We start from the raw sequence: 21,021 nt of genomic DNA, 5'->3' as shown, positions 1-21,021 counted from the left end.
CCATGGTTCATTGTTTTTTTTAAATCCAAATAAACTTCATAAATCATGATGACTTGTTAAGACCCATTACAATGGTTAATATATTAATAGAAATCGACTTAGAAAAAAACATATTGAGAAGAACAACATACTCCAAAGATACTGTGGATTATGGTTATATTATCATGTACATTGGACGAGACTTTGAATATAAAAGTCCAGTACTATTACTGGTATCTATCTGAAAATTCTTTTATGCCAAGAGAAATACTAACTATTAACTGCACAACTTGAGGTTCATTCCAAATTTCCAGCTACCGAACACATTAAGAGAAAGGCGTATACGACATATTATATACTCATACAATATCATAATAAAGAGTTTTCGCCTCTACACAGCACCAGAAAATGATCATGAGCTTGATCATAACAGCAGTAAAACTTCTAATTGTTGGTTTTCCAGTGTTGAGTAACATGTGACAAACAAACCCTATTATAGATGAAACAAATGTATCACAACAAAGATGGTTCCATGTTTGATAGAAAGGCACACGATTAACAAATTTGGTCCTTGTCCAAAAAATTGACAACAATAGTTTTACAACTCATCTTAATTTTTAAATTAAGAATTATTTAGTAATAAATATAAATCTAAGATTATAACACAATTATAATAATTTAATTAGTTAAATAAAGACGAGAAAACTAATGATACAAAAACTATACCGATTTGAACTGCACTTCTATCTTTGAAAGAAAGACCTTCCTTTCCTCTAAGCAACCTTCAAGAGCTCATGAAATGCTTCTTGTGGTACATCGACTGAACCAACACGCTTCATTCGTTTCTTTCCTTCCTTTTGCTTATCTAATAGCTTTCTCTTTCGTGAAACATCACCACCATAACATTTGGCTAGCACGTTTTTCCTCAAAGCAGTTAACCTAAAAATGGAAAGATAGATTAGATAACAATAATAATGCTGAAAAGTCAACTCTTTTAAGTGAGGACTCTTTAAGCCAGTGGTGTACCTATAATTTATTTATGCACAAATAAAACAACCTAGTCTAAGAATACAAAGGTTTGAGTTCAATCTTTAACAGCTAATTTGTGATGCTGATACGATAAGACAGGAGTGGGAATGAGAGCAGAATTCCCACTTTAAAGCGTTTATCAAAAGCAATTTAGCAATAAAAGAGGGATAATTTGAATAACAAACCATCCCACCACGTCTGAAGTGAGCTTAATCATATTTTCCTTCACTTCCAAGGCTGCCCTAAACTCACCTTCTTTGCCTCCAAGGCTTTCCAAGCTGGCAATGGTATTAAGGAAAGAGATAACGGCAGTGACAAAAAAAACTGCTAGTATAAAAGTGTGGATGTTGTAGTGGTGGTTTGTGTCTGAGCACTCTGAGGTGCTAATGAAGATGGCCCAATAGGTTAACCCAGAACGTGGACATACAGAGTCTAGATAAACATATGTCGCGAAGTTCATGGAGCAGATGAATGAGACTGCAGCAACACATTATAATATATTGCAGGTCATAGATATCATGCAACTTTTGTCTAATGACTCACAAAGAAGAAAATGAAAGAAGTTTGCCAATATATTGCATAATATCTATTAGGAATTAGGATGATTAAGAATATATCAAATATGACAAGCAAGTGAATAAGATTTACCACAATAGGATGAAATTAATTAAATTCTAAGTACTAAAACTCTACTACACCGGCTTCGTGATCATACCACATATACGTGTGTAACGGATACAATGCTCAACAAGGGCAGTGGCTTGATTACTTATGCAAAGAGGAGGAAGAGAGGTCAGCAAATAGGAATGTCATGAATGGACAGCAGGGCAGACTCCAAGCAGAGCAGTCACCAAGCAATCAGGGAGGAGGAGCCTTGACAGCTGCAGTAACAACTTTTGTTGTTTTCCTTCTTTTGGCAGATTATGTATATATAAGAAGGGGAGGGTAGGATGTGCTAGTTAGGCAAGATCATTGTAATTTCTTAGAGCTAGAGAGTGGTGCCTTAAAGGTGCTAAAATCAGAGACTAGTAGCCTCAAGCTACTCTTGTGCTTGTTACTCCATTTTCACATTAATCAAATAGCTGCCAATTCTCCCCAAGATTAAGTCTTTATTGCTTAAACTTATTTTATTACAAGTAATTAATCACTAGAGTGTTACAAGTGGTATCAGAGCGGCGGTCCTGCGCCTGCCGGCACCGGAAACCACCACTCCGTACTTTGCTTTCAAAAAAAAAAAAAAGATTAAATATGGTGACCTCTGCAACCCAAAGATGCGACAACTTGGATGAGCAAATGGCTGGAGTGCAGGCTCGAATGGAAGCACTAGAAGCGGCGATGAAAACACAAGAAGAAACCCGAGTGAGGCCAGCAAAAAGCTCGACAATCAATTCGAGCTGCTGCGACAGCAGCAAGAAGCTCAGACCGCGGCCAACGCCACTAATCAAGCCCAGTTCTTTGAGGAATTGCGCAACTTGGTTAATCAGAGAAATCACGAGCAACGGCTAGGGTATACGCCGGGAATCCGCAACTGGGCTGATCAAAATGGGGGTGGAGACCAACATTGGAAACCGAGGAAGCTAGATATGCCACTCTTTGAAGGAACGGAACCTGACGGATGGATACTTAAAGGGGAAAAGTATTTCCTCCATTACCACCTCACGGATAAGCAGAAACTTCAAGCGGCGGTCTCGGCTTTGGAGGGCGACGCGTTGCGGTGGTTTCAATGGGAGAATAGGAGGAGGCCGATTGCAAACTGGGAAGGCATGAAAGCTCGAATCTTGCGGCTATTCCGACCAACCCACGCCGGAAGCCTCCATGAGAAGTGGCTGGCCACCAGTCAGGAAACCTCCGTGCTTGAGTATCGCAAAAAATTCATCGAGCTCTCAGCTCCATTAGAAGATGTTCCTGAAACCATTATGATGGGCCATTTTATAAATGGGCTCAAGGATGACATCAAGGCCGATGTTAGACTCATGAATCCATTCAACCTAGAACAAGCCATGGAAATTGCGGGTCGGGTAAAAATGCTGCCAGCACATCAGGACCATCCGAATCCAGAACCTCAGTCGGGTCGAGTCTTATTAGCACCTTTGGAACCCCGAATCAGCAAGTCACAACATTCATGGGTGGCCAAAGGCACCAGGCACCACCTCCGAATCGCAAGCCTCGGTTAACTTTCCGAGGTCAGCCACCCAATCCACGGCGAAGTCCGGCGAACCGCGAAGGTTAACCGACTTCGAGCACCAAGAAAGAAAGGCCAGTGCTTTAGATGCGACAAACGGTGGAGTGTTGGCCACCGATGCAAGAACCGAGAGATGAGTGTTCTCCTCTTAGGTGGTGCGGCCGACGACGGGGCTGGGCCATCCAAACCGCCGGAGTCTCAGTCAAGCGACGATGAGACCTTCGCCAACACCCCTGGAGCGAGCCTTTGCTCGGTGGTGGGAATTTCTAACCCCCGTACTATGAAGCTGGAAGGAAGGGTGGGGCCGAGAGCAGTGGTCGTCCTGGTAGATCCGGGAGCCACGCACAACTTCATCTCCAATGTGCTAGTGGCAGAGGTGGGGGTGTCGGTGTCAGGGGACCGCGAATAATTTGGGGTTTCCCTGGGCAATGACGACCAGCTCGGGGGGTAGGGGGCGGTGTAAAGGGGTGAGGCTAGTCCTCAACGGTGGATACATGGTGGTTGACAATTTTTTGTCGCTACGACTTGGGAATGCCGATTTGATTCTTGGGATTGAATGGCTGGAAAAGTTGGGTACGGTCACGCACAATTGGAAAACTCATGTAATGAGTTTCATGGATGGTGAGGAGAGTATCACCCTTGTTGGAAATCCGGCATTAGAGCGCACCAAGGTGTCACTCATGAACCTTGAGGCACGAAGGAGGGGGACTTTGGGTAGAAATCAATAGGGTGGAGCAAGAAACAAGAGGAAGGGAGTTTATCAGAGTGGATGAAGGGGGTGTTAGAACAATTTTCTGAGGTGTTTTCCGAACCTAAGGGTCTACCACCCAAACGAGGCCACGAGCACGCAATTGTTTTGAGGGGAGGGAGTAACCCGGTGAGTGTTAGACCGTACCGCTACCCCCAATTTCAAAAAGACGAGATAGAGGCTGATTAGGGAGATGATGGCAGCCGGGATTATTAAACCCTCCATTAGCCCTTTCTCAAGCCCGGTTTTGTTGTGAAAAAAAAGGAAGGCTTGTGGCGGTTTTGCGTGGATTACCGCGCCCTCAATCGAGAAACCATCCCGGATAAATACCCCATTCCCATCATTGATGAGCTACTAGATGAGCTCCATGGAGCTTCCATTTTTTCGAAGCTCGATCTAAAATCGGGCTACCGTCAAATTTTGGTGAAGGAAGAGGACACACACAAGATCGCTTTTCGTACCCACGAAGGACATTATGAATTCTTGGTGATGCCCTTCGGTCTCACCAACGCCCCCGCAACCTTCCTTGATGAATGAAGTGTTTAGACCGTACCTAAGGAAGTTTGTCTTGGTCTTCTTCGATGACATCTTGATATATAGCTCGAGTAAGGAGAGTCATGTGTAGCATATGAAGCTAGTCTTGAATGTGCTCAAGGAGCAAAGTTTGGTGGTGAATTTTAAGAAGTGCGAGTTTGGGCAGCCTAGAGTAGCCTATTTGGGACACGTAGTGTCGAGTGAAGGAGTGTCCGTTGACATGGAAAAGGTTAAGGCCATGGTGGAGTGGCCGGTGCCTAAAAATTTAAAGGAGTTAGAGGGGATTTTTGGGATTGACCGGGTACTACCGCAAGTTCATAAGGGGTTAACGCTCAAATTGCTAAGCCCTTGACCGAGCAACTCAAAAAAGACAACTTTGGGTGGACTAAGGAAGCCACGGCAGCCTTGGAGCAGCTCAAAACTGCCATGAGCACGGCCCCTGTGCTGATGATGCCCGATTTTCGCAAGGTGTTTGTTGTTGAAGTTGATGCTTCTGGATTTGGCTTAGGAGTCGTGTTGATGCAAGATTCACGGCCCATTGCTTTTTTCAGCAAGTTGTTGGGCCCAAGATCACAAGCGAAGGCCACTTACGAAAAGGAGTTGATGGCTATTTGTCTCGCCATAGTCAAGTGGAGGCATTACTTACTCGGATGGCACTTTGTGGTTAGAACGGACCAACCAAGCCTTAAATATATCATGGAGCAACGTGAAGTAGGAGGTGACTACCAAAAATGGGTGAGAAAATTGTTGGGCTTTGATTTTGAGATTCAATTTGAGCCGGGAGCTAGTAATCGAGTGGCCGACGCGCTATCTCGAAGAGGCGGCTGTGAAGAGGAGTTGGCTGCCATGGTTACGGTGCAAGGGGTGGAGTGGGAAGAGCTTGATAAGGAGGTGAAGGAGGACCCCTTGATGGGCAGAATCGCCACTGCTATGGGGGGGTTATGTGGGATATTCACTTGAGGGGGGGAGATTGATGTTCAAGGGAAGAGTAGCCATCCCTAAGGACTCCAAATAAATTCCTAAGCTTTTACGGGAATATCATGACAGCCCCATAGGAGGACATCAAGGGGAAACGAAGATGCACTTGTGAATTGCAGCCGAGTGGTACTGGCTTGGGATGAGAAAAGACATTGGAGCTCATGTAAGGCAATGTCCGATCTACCAACAAGCAAAAAATTCCCAATTGCAACCAGCAGGGCTATTACAACACTGCCAATACCCGAAGCAATCTTAGTTTTAAAAAGCGCGAGGCGCACTGAGGCGCAAAGCGCAAAGCGAAAGCGCACGCCTCTTGAATATGAGGCGCAAATTTTTACGTAGTGCTGTTTTGAAGAAATTTTACAACTTTTTGTTATTATTTCTCTTAGAATACTTAAATTTAAGCATAATAAATAATTTAAACTTTTTTTTTTTGGTAAAAAAAGGGAAGGTAGTCAGGTCACGTGATTAACAGTAAAAAAAAAAGGAGCAGGCTTTTTGGTAATAATAATAATAATAAATAAAATAAAAAATAATAAAGAAAAAAAACTTTACTTTATTGAAAGTAGGTGGGTAGAGAGTCAGAGTCGTCTCAGAGACCGCAGAGGAGAGAGGATAAGAAGCAGCAGAAAAAGAAAGAATGGAGAAGAGTCTGGATCGAAGAGAGATAATAGAATCAAAATAAAAAAAAACATACCTGGGTTGCTTCACCGGTGCCGGCCGCCGGTATATCTGCTGCCGGAAACCACCGGGGATTGATCCCCGGCTGTCTGCCGTAGCAGAACCCACCAATTTTTCAATTGCAAAGCAACCCGTAAATTAGGGTTTTTCAAAAATTAGGGCTTTTTAATTGGGGGTCAAATTCAGGTGATTTCATTCAATTAACAAGGGGCTTTTGCTCGAATTATCTATCTAAAGACTGGGTTAGCTTAATTTGGAAAAAAATGTGTTTTTTTAAACAAAAATTAATCCAAATCCCCTTTTCTCACGCCTCTAAACGTAAGGCGGCTCAGGCGTTGCGCCTTACGCCTTGGTGGAGGCGGTCTGAGGCGCGCGCCTTCTGGAATGCGCGACGCCTTGGAAGGCCGAGGCGTTTTGACCTGCGCCTCACGTCGCCTTGCGCCTCAACAGCGCCTAGGCGCGCTTTTTAAAACTAAGGAAGCAATATGGGAAGAGATATCCATGGACTTTATAGAAGGTCTTCCCATGTCCAAGGGCATGAATTCGATCTTAGTGGTGGTCGATCGGCTTTCTAAATATGCACACTTCGTGGGTTTGAGGCATCCTTTTACTGCAGCCACGGTGGCAACAACGTTTGTGAAGGAGGTAGTAAAATTACATGGATTTCCCACATCTATTGTGTCGGATCGAGACCGCATATTTATGAGCAACTTTTGGCGTGAGTTATTCATGTTGCAAGGCACGGAATTGAAGAGGAGCACGGCATACCATCCTCAAACCGATGGTCAAACGAAAGTGGTAAACAAGACCTTGGAAACTTATTTGAGGTGCTTTGTCAATGGGCAGCCGAAGCCATGGGGAACATGGCTTCATTGGGCTGAATATGCGTACAACACAGCCTCACATGAGTCAACCGGGTTTACTCCTTTTAAAGTGGTCTATGGAAGGGACCCTCTGAAGTTGATCAAGGTGGGTAAAGGACAAACCTCGGTGGATAGCTTGGATGAGTGGTTGCAAGAAAGGGATTGGATCTTAGAGGATTTATGCATGCACTTATTAAGGGCTCAACAAAGAATGAAGGCTAACGCTGATTTGAAGAGAAGAGAGGAAGAGTTCCAAGTAGGGGATTTGGTTTACTTAAAACTTCAGCCCATATAGGCAGAGATCCCTCGCAACACGGCCTAATGAGAAGCTTTCACCACGATTCTATGGCCCATACAAGATAGTGCAACGGATTGGGAAGGTGGCCTATAAGTTAGAGCTACCCGATTCATGTCGTGTTCACCCTGTTTTCCATGTTTCCGAATTAAAAAGAGCACTCGGAAATCAGGTGGCTAGCCCTTTTATCACAGCACAACTGACAGAGGAGTTGCCTAGTGTTAGATGTTAGGGCATCTGAGAACAATCCGCAAGTAGAGGTGGTTATTGGACAGGGTAGCCCAATGATAATAGGGTCAGGGCCAAGTTTATAGGGCTTTTAATGGACAGGGTCCTTATTGGGTAGGGTCAATATAGGGCCAACATATTTTTCCAATTTAGTTGATAAAGAAAATACATAATGTAAAAATAATTATATAGATTAATTTGTATTCATATGTATTTAATAATGGCTTTGTCCAATATTTATTTTAATTGATATTTTGTAGGCCCGCCCATTATCGACTCGCGACCCGCATTGGCCCGACCCTATATTGACACTATAAAATGCGACCCTCTTTGACCCTGACCCGTAACCGACCCTGACTCGACCCGCCCAATAACCAGGTCTATCCGCAAGGGAAGGAGGTGCTAATACAGTGGGAGGGACTGCCTACACTAGAAGCAACCTGGGAGGATGCATCCTTGATCAATGAGCGTTTCCCGTCCTTTCACCTTGAGGACAAGGTGAGTCTTCTAGGGGGAGGGAATGTAACGGATACAATGCTCAACAAGGGCAGTGGCTTGATTACTTATGCAAAGAGGAGGAAGAGAGGTCAGCAAATAGGAATGTCATGAATGGACAGGAATGGACAGCAGAGCAGACTCCAAGCAGAGCAGTCACCAGGCAATCAGGGAGGAGGAGCCTTGACAGCTGCAGTAACAACTTTTGTTGTTTTCCTTCTTTTGGCAGATTATGTATATATAAGAAAGGGAGGGTAGGATGTGCTAGTTAGGCAAGATCATTGTAATTTCTTAGAGCTAGAGAGTGGTGCCCTAAAGGTGCTAAAATCAGAGACTAGTAGCCTCAAGCTACTCTTGTGCTTGTTACTCCATTTTCACATTAATCAAATAGCTGCCAATTCTCCCCAAGATTAAGTCTTTATTGCTTAAACTTATTTTATTACAAGTAATTAATCACTAGAGTGTTACAACGTGCAAGGTAATAAAAAAGAAACCAACCAAAATCTTATGTTCTATACCAACTTAATAGCAAAGCAGTTTAAATACAGTACTTACGTCTCTCTTGCAACAACCTTCGTACCAATTGCAGCTTGAATGGTTATTTCAAACATTTGCCTATTCATTATGAAAGCATTGCGGTCCATGAGAGAGTGCCAAGAAAATCAAACAGACAATATAATGTTATCAGTGAAGAAGATATACTACTAAATAATTATACAAACCTGTCTATGGATTTCTTTAACTTCTCCACCAATAGCCGACCCACACGTTGTGCTTTCAAAGTATGGATAATAGTTGCCATTGCATCAACTGCTTGTCCATTCAAAAGAATATCAAGTTTTACCAAATCAGAGGCTTGATACCTGACAATAACACAATTAGGTAAAATTAACAAGACCCACCCTTCAAACAAACGAGAGCGAGACAAAAGGGTGGAATTCAGACCTTTGTAACAATATATGCCCATTCTAATTGTAACGTTCATTACAGTGCATCTAGGTTACACATACTCATCTTGATAAGTTACATAATTATCGCAACAATAACTTGTTACTCCCTCCGTTTTTAAATACTTGCTTCATTTCTCCATGCGCGGAGTTTTAGGAGAAATTGGAGAAAGTAATAAAATATGGAGGTAGTGGAGTAGGAGAAAGAATAAAAGATTGTAAAAAGCAAAAGTAGTTGAGAGAATTGGAAGAGAGAGTATGAAATTAATAAAATATGATTTATGTTGGGTCCACTAGGTGAGAGAAATGAATTAAATATTGTATATGATTTCCAAATAAGGAAATGAAGCAAGTATTTAAAAACGGCCGGAAAAGGAAAGTGGAGCAAGTATTTAAAAACAGAGGGAGTATTAATCTAGTTAGAAACAAACATTCCGGATCCACTCGTTTCTAACACAAATATTGTTCAAAATCTTGACCCTACACCAAAGAGGAGGCTCTTTGAGCTTCTATTTTAACTTAAGTCCATTCTCAGTAAGTCACTATTTCCCTATCGTCAACTTAGCTTCAGGACAGGAGGTCATGCTACGTTCAGGGTGTAGAAGAGATGAATACACGAGACAACATTACAAATAACCAAAGAGATTAACTGAATAAATGGAGCTAAAGCATAGCTGATTCAAGTCCATTGAACTGACTCACAAGGAACACATGCATTGGAATGATTGTATATATGGTCCATAATTGAACTTATTGAAGAGCAATAACTTGACCAAAAGTCCAAGAATCTGGCAACAATTAGAGGCTTAGAGTGGTAGTTTTTTTCAGAGTTGAATGTCAAAAGATAATCAAACAAAAAAAATAACTAAAGAAAAAGTTAAAAAAAAAATTAAACAAATAACAAAAAGGTGGTTTTGGAGGGAAAAAAAACAACCGGAAGTGACATGAGTCATTTCCAATGTCTACTTTAGTATTAAGTATATATTTACAATAGTTGATTCTTTTAACTCTTTCATTAGCCAAGAAGCCAACAACATATGTCTAGACCAGAACAAAACAACCAAGGTCCAAGAATGTATAAAGAAAAGCATCAGCCGACAGCAGTTAGTAAGCACGGTATACAGATGAACGACAACAAGTAGTACGCGAAGTACAATGCTTATTAAGAGGTGCCACATTTGGAAACCTATTAAAAGGCCTTGGTACACTAGTCCTCGCCAAAAACAATTGACATTAATAACAGATTATTATTGCGCAACTTGAAATCAGCACAAATCAGAGGTCTATGATACATGTACTCCTTTTACCTGAGAACCCAAGTGCTTGACAAAGACAAGGGTATGAACACTTGAAACTGTAATTTGGACCAAGAAAAGCAAACTTTCATGAATGGACTAGTCTGGAATTTACCCGAGTCCCAACAGAAGTTTTAAGTAATATAGCCTAGCACAATGACTATATTACAATAACAAGCACATTGATTATAAAACAATAACAAGCTGCTATTAAGTTTCTTTAATCGACACACATCATTATGAATGAGATAGGAATAGATCAAATCATGTAGTCTAGCACATTGACTATGTTACAATAAAACAAAAACAAGCAGCTATTCAGTTTCTTATACCTCATAATGATTAGATACACACATCACTATTAATGAGGGGCACAGCAAATCTTACTCTGAATCTTCATAGTCAAATGAAGCATATCCTGAGGTAATGCTTTTTAGCTGATCATAAAAATCAACAACCATTTCTCGCAATGGTAATCGGTACTTCATAAACGCCCTTTGACTGCAGAAATCATGATAAACAGTTGGTAAATGGTAATAATAGACAATACTAACTTCATTCATATAAAAAACCAATTCAGACTAACTTAGATCAATAGGATTTTTAAATAAGAAGAGCACTAATTAGAGTTTCAATCCATGAACATTAAGTTGACAAAAGATCAGATTCAGCATTTCGTAAGAAAAGCGAACAATCCGCTTTATTGTAGTTTAGCATGTGTACAAAAACATTAACAGCTATGGTTGTTAAATCCTAACCCGGATCTTACAATTCTATGATCCAATAAAATGCCTCCGACCTGGATCTTATCGTTTGTAAGATCTTAATGATTTACGATTGTACGATCCACCAATCCGGTCCAACATACAATGATAATATAAGATGTTAAACCATTCACACATATCTTTATTACTAATTAATTCATGTCCACAAATAATCAAAAGTATTCAAAATGCTGAGAAAATAACAGAATCAAAGAAATTCATTTAATACTATCCCAAGTAAGAATGAGCTAAACAATGCCATCTTATATTAATATTACTTCACATACGTAGTTTTTATTTGTCACAGTGTCACAATATTAACATTTTTTTCCATTACTTAGTATGACCTTACGATTCAACGAATTGATTCTTACGATCTAATCCTACCCCTCTAGGCCTATAAAAAAAAAATTCCATTACTTAGCAATTTAAAATTTTCAAGGCCTATAAAAATTATTTCTTCATAAACTGTTTCTAGAAAACTACTTCTAGGAAACAGAGGATTCAGAAAAGCTTGGACAAACAGTTGCTTTTGTAGTTGACTTAGTAATAGCCATAATTGCTATCAAGCAGTGAGACAAGTGCTTTGTATTAGTTTTCAGGTTATTATAACACTTTCAGTACAATTTAGACTGAGTTCAAGTTCAATTCCATACTCCTCGGTATCTGTAACTTGTATGACTGTAATTGAGATTTTATTTGTCGATTTAAGAATTATAGAGCTATATCACCGAAGCAGCTAACCAGTATGGTTTTTTTTTTTTTGGCTAAAATACAGTGTCACTATTGGCAAGAGCATCCAAAAAAAGTTAGCAGCCAAAAACAAGAATCAACCTACATATATGGGGGGAAAGTAGAATAGCCAGTTCAGTTCCAGGGTGAAAAGACATTACCTATCTATGAAGGAGTATTCAAGCTGCACTCCTCTACGATCAGAGCAAAGGGTCATAACAGGCCCGATATACCTTCAAAGAGATTACCCACATATATCAAAACTTACATTTCATGTTGGAAAATATAAGCTAAAGCATGAAACATCCTTAAGAACTATCTATCAAACCACAAGGGTACTTGAGAGCTTACTCACTAGGAATTATGATGGTCGATATAACGGTAGGTTCCCAACAAGCTGTCACTCGTTTTTTGGGATCGGACGGCAAAGAAGCAGGATTTTGGACTTCAATTTTGCTATGGTGGAAAGAAAACCACAGAACATTGATGTCAAAACAAAACCACCTCCTAGCGTGATTAATATATAGATTAAAGTAAGTAAAACAACTTACCTTCCATCAGAATATTCAAATATATATGGCACAGTTGGAACAGTGGATATTATGTGAGCTCCATATTCCTGCCATTCATAAATAATCGTAAGCACCAAAGAAGCAACTTTATACTGAACTCTAGGGAAGTCTCGACATCACTTATGTTCCATCGTGTTAAGGATTTGCCTTTTCACACGATATAAGAAAATTAGATAAATTTCATTTAATATTCTGAATATGCACTATATTTTTTCTCATTCCAGCACGCGGTGATGCACTACTTGATTCTGTGACACGCAAATACGTATGTTATCAAAAAAGGAACTACAAATGTGAAGACAAACAGGTCAAACACGTTTTTCAAACCCAAATGTTTCGTATCAAGGGTATTGGAGATGCAACATGTAAGAGTTTAAAGTGCAAGCAACTGTTGGGGCATACATTTTGGATAGGCAGAGAACCTTTTGGGACAGAGAATGAACATCATTTATTCACATGGCATTAGATAGTGATAGCTAGTTACTCCTGCAATGAAATTTCGTTTCTCATCTCCCCTTTCTAATGTTTGTACGTCATTGCCAATCTGTACACCCCAAATACACCAAATAAGCCAATTGGCTTCATACACAAAAGACAGAGTCTAAGACAACTAAAGGCACATAATTATTGGCCGAAGTCAAATTAATATAAAAAAAATTACTCACAGAAAATCATACCTGCTCAAGGCGTTGATGGAAAACATCCATGTGAAGTAAACCTAAGAAACCACACCTGCAAGACAGTAAACATATATAAAGAAAAGGAATTCATAGCACACACATGTCAGATATATACCTGAAATAACATGAAAAGAAAGTAAAAATATACTTGCTTTTACAGATATATACCTGAAACCTAGGCCAAGTGCCATGCTAGTTTCTTTTGAGACACAAACACTGGCATCATTACATGTTAGCCTCTCAATTGCATGACTTAGTGCTTCAAAATCTGATCCATCAGCAGGATATAGACCAGAGAACACCATATGCCTTGCAGGCTTGAAACCTGGAAATTGACACAGCATAATGGAAAAGAATGGGAAATTAGTAAAGCAACCATGACAGTAAACCAAACCTAGGTGCTATATATCATGATCTCAAAAGAAGGTCCTTGCAAAACAACCACAAATTAAATCTCTTCAAAAATGTTAGCATCTTTTTTATGCTTAACACAAACCTTTCCTTTTATTGTTATTATTATTAAACTGCATATTAACACATTGGCACCAATAACAGACCACTTTGTTAGAAGAGCTATGGTATCTGCTATGATAAAAGAACTATGGCTATAAGAGTTATTATGGATTAATTTAACATTAAGAGCAAGTCAACATTCTGCAATCACATAGTTGCTCTCCTTGAGACAACTAAGTTGGATTTAGTTCTTGCATTAGAAGAATTATGTCATATCATAAACGGTACTTCATACACAAAATTACAGTAGCAAGGATACAAAAATAAGATTACTTTTAATGATGACCAATAAGAGTAAGAATAAAGGTTACAGAATCTTTTAGGGAAGACGTTTGGTGTAGGATAATTAGAGAAGGTAAAGGGAATGAACAAGCTTGATTCTCTTCATTGCCATTTGTTGTGATATTTTAATCATTCCCTTCACCCCATCTAATCCCACAAACTCCTCTGATTTGATTCCCCCACCCCCCCCCCCCCCCCCACCCCCCCGACTCTCTTCCCCCAAATGGTATTTCCATTCCCTTTCTTTGTGCCATTTATGCACCTCCACATCTGCCAATACCTATGCACCTCCACCACCGCCCCACTGGCCACTACCACTAACACACAAACTGTCACCACCACCACCCAAACTGTCACCGCCTATTTACCTCCACCATAACCAACACTGTCCCACCACCGCCGTCACCTTTCCTAACACCCAACCCCCCCCCCCCCCCCCAAAAAAAAAAAAAAAAACCTATTTGAAACCACCAACTTTGCCCAAACAAACCCCTAGCCACACAAAACCACCAACATCCACCCAAAAACACACAACCCTAACAATTTGAAAAGAAAAAAAAAAATTATACCATTCTATATCTTCATGTTATGGCTTTAAAGGTCAAATTTGAGCATATAAACTCCAAAAGGAAGAGAGAAGGGGTGGCAGCAGGGGTAGGGGTGGGGGTGGGGGTGAGGCCGTGAGGGTGTGGCTGCATTCGGCAAGGTAGGAATAGGAGCTGGGGGCAGGTGTCGGCAAGGAGTGATTGAGAGACGGAAGAGAAAATGCTAAACAACATATTATATCAATGGGAGTTGTTGTCCATTATTCTCCTTTTGCTTTCTAAAACTCATTCCCTTGACCTATGACGAACCAAATGCCTCCTTAGTATGTTCTAATATACAAAAGAAAGAATTTAGTTTGAGAGTACTAAGATACTATAGAGTATAGACCCGCAACAATTTCAATTTCCCTTTCCTCCCTACCAAGTTTCTTCTATCTATTTCTCTAAGACTTTCCTCTCACCCTTTTTCACACCATTTCTATCCATGTCACTCAAATTCTTCGTTTTACAGCAAATAACCATTTTCCAAAATTTGCCGCTCCCACGTGGATATGGGCACTCGACAAATCCTTTGGACCAAAAACAAGTCAATTTTTTTAAAATCTAGAAAGTCCGACACTTGGAATGTGTCAAGACACTGACACTAGTAGCAACTTTAGCAAGACTATGTAAAATATTTGTATCCTTTTTCTCTTCAACTCCACACTAATCATTAACTCATGGGTAGCACCTCAAACCCTTCCATTAAAATAATATGAACTGAGGATATTATTGTCAGAATGATTAATGGGAGGGGCCAGAAATCTAATATTGCAAAATATAACATAGTACAGATTGTAACTAAGAGGCCCTACAAATCTAAATGATAAAAAGCACTTTCTAGAATAATTCAATCCCACATTTTCTACCAATATATTCAAGCTGAAAGTTGGTGTGTTCCTTGAAGGAGGTTATTACTATGTCTACTTCGATTGTTAGTTGATTGTCTTGTTGAATTCCACTATAGCTTCTTGTAGAAACTCAAAAGTGAACTCCATCCCCAAAAAATTATAGATTCTATACTCTTTTGGTCCTTAGAATGATGAATAGATAAGATATAACAATATCCCCCTTATACAACATTCGTTTCCAACTCACCAAAATCTTCACTCTATTGTCCAAACAAATTACAAAATGATCACGTTCGTTCATTCTTATCTCAAATATACTAGTATTTCTTCTACAGCCCCAACTAAAAGCCTAGAGAAAAAAGAGTTTTGGATAGATTTAACTAGACTAATATTAGGACTAAGCAAACAATAGCAGGATGTCAATTGTTGTTCCTGTGCTTACTAGCAATGCAAGAACATGAACCAAAATTTATAATAAAGTCATGTTTACCTGGAAGAGGCTCAACAACAGTGCGCACATGAAACAAGGTATCACCAATGCGTGCCTCTTTAGTAGAACGCATGCCACTGACCACATAACCCACTTGGCCGGTGAAAAGCATTCCAGTAGGAACTAGCTCAGGATGCATGAACCCGACATCTGAAACTTCATAAGTTTGTCCAGTTGCAACAGATGAAATCTTGTCTCCTTTGCGCAATGTGCCATCAACTATAGCCACATGGCATATAACTCCTTTGTATTCATCATAATATGAATCCAACAAAAGCATACGTAACGGAGAGCCAGCCTTTCCAGGGGGAGGAGGTATCCGTTCTATCACTGCAGGAAGGATGTGCTCAAGACCCTGCCCTGTTTTAGCAGACGTGAGGAGGGTATCTTTTGGTTCCAGATCAAACATGGACTTAAGCTGGGCCATAACACGGTCAGGATCAGCTGTAGGTTGATCAATTTTGTTTATGACTGGGATTATTGACAGATTTGACTCAAAAGCTAGATAAAAGTTGGCAACAGTCTGTGCTTGAACACCTTGAGCAGCATCAACAACTAAGAGAGCCCCTTGGCAAGCAGCTAACGATCTTGATACCTCATAGCTAAAATCAACATGACCAGGTGTATCAATCAAATTTAGTAAAAAATTTGAGGGGTCTTCTGTACTGGCAATTGTTGTTATCTCAGGGTCGTACTTGTAGAACATAGTAGCAGTCTGAGCTTTAACAGTAATCCCTCTTTCTCTCTCCACCTAAGAGTACTCAAATGTAAAACATTATCAGCTAGGAGAACAAGGGTAAGAGGGTGAAGAAAATAAAAGGTGAGCATGAGAACGAAGGCAACTGAGTGACTGACAATTGATGATAAAAAAAAATATGCTTTTTTTTTACTGGAAAAATATGCTTTTAAACTAATCTGATCTGTGCCATACGAAAGATAAAAACAGATGATGCTTACAATAACCAATGACCACCGCAGCAAAGAAATAATATTTGACTTCCATTTGAAACAGTAAACAACAGCACAAGGCACCTTTTTTATTATTAAATTTCAGTCTTGGCTTAGCAAATTATTACCTTTCAGAAGTTATACTAGCAATTCCGTAACAGCAGAATCCAATCATGTATAGTAAGACCAAATTCGAATAATAATAATAATAATAATAATAATAATAATAATAAGCATTCCCGTAAAATCTCACTTACTCTAAAGTGGGTTTTTTTAAGACCTTAGAGACAGTACTTAGATTGGACATGCTACCAAGAACAGCATTAGCATAAAATGTCACTAACAAAAAAAAAAAAGAACTCCACCAAACCCTAAAAGTGGACATAGAAAAACACCACTGGCAGGGCTAGAAAATTTCAAATTGTATGCAGTCTTGCCCCTATTTTTTAACCAAAACGCAGGAAACGTTTAATTATAGGCTTATAGCAATGCCAGTTCTAAAGCATATCTCACAAAGCCACAATCAGGTTCCAAAATGTGCACAAATCAATTAGATAATCAACAAAAGATATATTCTTTAAAGACAATATAAAGCCTATTTGGAGAAATATGCATTTTCAAAAAGAATTTGCCCAAATCCTCATAGGAAAATTTTTTAAGTAGGCAAATACTAGTAGGTTCAAAGAAGAATTTTCTAATTATGCAATCTGTCTCAATCCAAAATGTACCCATGAAAAGGCTCCTTTTTATCATAAATCCCCAAAAACTCTCCCTACAGGTTACTCTGCGAAATGCCAAAACGCGATGCACCGAATTAACAGGGCAAATGTCATAGAGAATAAAACAAAATTAACCCCTAACACACAGAGAGTTTAGTCTCAGTAACAATGATTAGGTTACCACGCAAAATGCCAAAATTCAATGCACCATAATTACGAGGCAAAAGTCACAATGTAGAATACTAAATTGATTAGAACTTTCGAAACAATAATTCGGTTATCACGCGAAATGCCAAAATTCATTGCACCATAATAACTAGGCAAAATTCACAATGTAGATACTAAATTGATTAGATATTTAGAAGCAATAATTAGGTTATCACGCGAAATGCCAAATTTTGACACAAAACTAATCTCTAACATTCATAAAGTAGTTCCATAAACAACAATAACAAAATGCAATTACGACGAAGGCGAAAACAATAGCAACAAAGCAAGAACAAGAATGTAGAGTGAACCCCCCATACCTGAAGCTTGTCAAGGTACTGAGGTTGACCATGGCCTTTCCTAATAGTCCCAGTAAGCTCCAACAATCGATCAGCAAGGGTTGATTTACCATGATCAACATGAGCAATAATTGAAAAATTGCGGATTTTTTCAGGTGGGTATTGACTCAAATCTAGGTCATTATCTTTCTGGGAATTCCTAGATTTTGTACAATATGAACTGGTTAATTTCAATCTACTCTCTACTTCATTGTTGGGTATTCTTGTTGAAGAGATTACTGGGTTTTTTAGGGTATGAAATTGTTTGATTAATTTTCGAGTTCTTGAGAGTCTACTGATTAAACCCATTTGTAGATGATTGTTGCTGGATCAAAAGGGTTTAGGGTTTTAGCAACATGGCTTTAAGGCTAAGATGAATCAATTTGTTTGGAAACTCAACAGCAAGGTATGCAACAAAACACTTAAATGACAACGGAACAAATCTTCGATTTACTGTATTGTTCTATAATGCACTTAACCATTTTACACGAAAGATAGTTACTTAACCATCTAAGCCAATCATAAACCATGTTATAAACATAAAAATAAATGTATATAATTAATAATCACAAGGTCTAATTAAAGTAGCAACCGGTGCAACGCCCGGGCTACACATTAGTTTTAATTTTAAATTTTGGGTATTATCATATTGCATACTAGGTTAGATCCCGTGCTATGCACGGTGATCATTATAGATCATTGATAGATAAGTATTGTAATCATAAATTAGTCGAGGAATAATAAAAGTATGTGATATGTTAAATTGGTATTTGCAAGGCTAATTGTAGTTTTTAATACACAATTAAAATAAAAGTAGGCAAAAAATCCGAGCAATATTTTTTCATTTATAAAACAGATCACAATATATTTTTAAGAATACAATTTTTGGTTTATAGTTATCTAATTTTATTGTTTTAGAAAGATTTGTGAAATCTTTTTATTTTAAATATACTACATTAATATGGAATATGTACAACAAATAAAATTATTTTTGAAATTTATTTGTTTCCTTAATTAATACTTCCTCCGTTTTCTTTTACTTGCAACACACCTTTTAAGCACGCAGTTTTAGGAGATGAATAGTGAGGGTAAACGAGCGATTTTATCAATAATATTTTTACATGAAAGTTAGAACAGGGTTAAGTATCATTTGTAAAAATTATAATGAAAAATTTGTCCGTTTACATTACATAAACCCGACCTCAAAACACGTGCCACAAGGCTGTGTTGCAAGTAAAAGAAAACGAAGGAAGTAGATTTTTTATATAAAAAATAATAACTAAAGACACACCAGGAGATGACACGTGTCATTGCTGGTGTGTCTTTTAGTATATAGTATTGATGATTAAAACAGGGGTAGGGTACATATATGCCACAAAACAGGAGAAGTATTGTCTTTTTAACAAAATTCCCCCCAAAATATTACCTCCTCCCTCTAAGTAATAAAATGTAGGGAATACAACCTAAATAGTCTCAAAGCTCATTAAGGGGGTGTTTGGTAAATGGGAATAGGGGGTGGGAATGGGACTATTAGAATGTGAGAAGGGGAATGGGAATATAATCAGGGGCCGTTTGGTTCGCAAAGGGGAATCGGAATGGAATGAAAGAGAAAGGAATGGATTCCCCAAATTTAGTCTTGTCGTTTGGCTATGTCCAGGAAACGGAATGAACTACTCATTGATTCCCTTTGTTACTGTTTGGTTCAAGCCGGAATCAAAATATGAGTTTTTAATTATTTTATATTTTTTCCAAAAACCAATATACACATATACATACATATAAAATCATAAATCAAGTTAAAAAAATTACACAAAATTGTTGTTAGTGCCTATTGTTCGTACATTCAAGAAACCAACATTGGTATATATAACATGAACATTAGTATATATTAACAATAAATTAGCATACATTCAAGAAAAAAAATAAATAAATTCAACAAATAACTATTGCTTCAATACTGTTCGTCATCCCCCCAAAATAAAATTAAAAAAATAATAATAAAACTAAAAATAAAAAATAAAAAAAATAAAAAACCACAAAAGCCTTGAAAACGAACAGTGAGTATCAATTTCTAACCACAATTCAAAAAAAATTAGGAATCCACCACAATTCAACAAAAATTAGGAATAAGTGTAAGGAAAAAGGAAAAATTGTCAGGAACTACCCACTTAACAGGTGTATTTGGAAACAACTACCCACTTAAAAATTTTATCAAAAAAACTACCCCCCAATTTTAAAAGTTTGGGTAGCACTACCCCTTTCTTATTTCCGGCGAGAAATTCCGGCATGTGGGGCCCAGCAGTTAGTTTCCCTCCAAAAAGAACACCTTACAATCGTATTTATAACCCCAACCTCCCCTGCTTCTCAAAAACGCACTTCCAAAATCAAAATTTGTCTAAAAATTGCAAATTGAAGAAGGGAAAAGAGTATTAGTCTACAATTCACAGGTAAATCGCATATTTTACTCCATTATTTATGTATTTTGCAAATAGGGTTTACAGATTAGCAGAAACACAAATTTAGGGTTTTAGGGTTCTTATAAATTGGGGGTAATTTGCAATTGGGAGAATTTGTTGATTTTTATTGAAATTCGCTGTCCTAGTGTTGCTAATTGGGGGTTAATTGTTGTAAATTATGTGATTTTTTGTCAATTGCAGAATGTCGAACACTTCTTTTCACTCAGCTCACCCTTACCCAAGCAAATGCTATTGTGGAATTCCTCCAAAAATGGTGACTTCCTGGACAAGCACTAATCCTGGAAGGAAGTTTGTGGCATGTAAGTTCTACGATGCTACAACTGGAAGGCGTGGATGCAAATTTTTTGAGTGGATTGATGAAGATGTTGTTGAGTAGCAGAGAGCCGTAACTAATCAATTAGTGCTAGAGAAGAAACTGATGAAGGGTGAAATTGCCACCTTAAAACAAGAAGTCAGCTTGCTCCAGGGTCAAAATTCAAGGCTAGTGCAGCAGAACCAGAAACTAATGAAGAAATACAAGGTGGCAACCATGGATTTGAAGAATGGTGGTAATAAGATAGCTTGGGAAAAGCTTGTTTATGTTGCAATTGGATTGGTTGTTATGTATGTG

The 21,021-nt window shown here is 38.7% G+C and overlaps 1 protein-coding gene across 2 annotated transcripts; it reads right to left on the bottom strand.

Annotated features, from left to right (window-relative positions):
- Nucleotides 1–473: 473 nt before the first annotated feature.
- Nucleotides 474–18,312, bottom strand: LOC145595409 (translation factor GUF1 homolog, mitochondrial-like). Of its 2 annotated transcripts, XM_081651818.1 has the most exons (12): nt 17,917–18,312; nt 15,723–16,473; nt 13,171–13,327; nt 13,000–13,054; nt 12,807–12,866; nt 12,302–12,369; nt 12,102–12,206; nt 11,912–11,983; nt 10,642–10,755; nt 8,735–8,875; nt 8,568–8,627; nt 474–918 (listed from the first exon to the last, which is right to left on the bottom strand). In XM_081651818.1, exons 1-12 carry the CDS (start codon nt 18,241–18,243, stop codon nt 753–755), a joined length of 2,076 nt encoding a protein of 691 aa, XP_081507944.1. In that variant the 5' UTR covers nt 18,244–18,312; the 3' UTR covers nt 474–752. The 2 variants fall into 2 exon arrangements, with proteins under 2 accessions (XP_081507944.1, XP_081507945.1); XM_081651819.1 differs by lacking the exon at nt 12,807–12,866.
- Between the last annotated feature and the right edge of the window lie 2,709 nt (nt 18,313–21,021).

Source organism: Chenopodium album, chromosome 19, assembly GCF_948465745.1.
Source record: "Chenopodium album chromosome 19, dcCheAlbu1.1, whole genome shotgun sequence".
In the NCBI taxonomy this organism is placed as follows: domain Eukaryota; kingdom Viridiplantae; phylum Streptophyta; class Magnoliopsida; order Caryophyllales; family Amaranthaceae; genus Chenopodium; species Chenopodium album.
The sequence above is the reverse complement of the archived record's forward strand: the minus strand, read 5'-3'. Positions and strand labels throughout refer to the sequence as shown.

Coding starts and splice junctions, on each gene's coding strand:
- LOC145595409 (XM_081651818.1), bottom strand. CDS start 18,243: ATGGGTTTAATCAGTAGACTCTCAAGAACTCGAAAATTAATCAAACAA. Junction 13,328..15,722: donor TGTTGTTGAGCCTCTTCCAG/GTAAACATGACT, acceptor GTCAATTTCCAG/GTTTCAAGCCTGCAAGGCAT. Junction 13,055..13,170: donor GCACTTGGCCTAGGTTTCAG/GTATATATCTGT, acceptor ACTGTCTTGCAG/GTGTGGTTTCTTAGGTTTAC.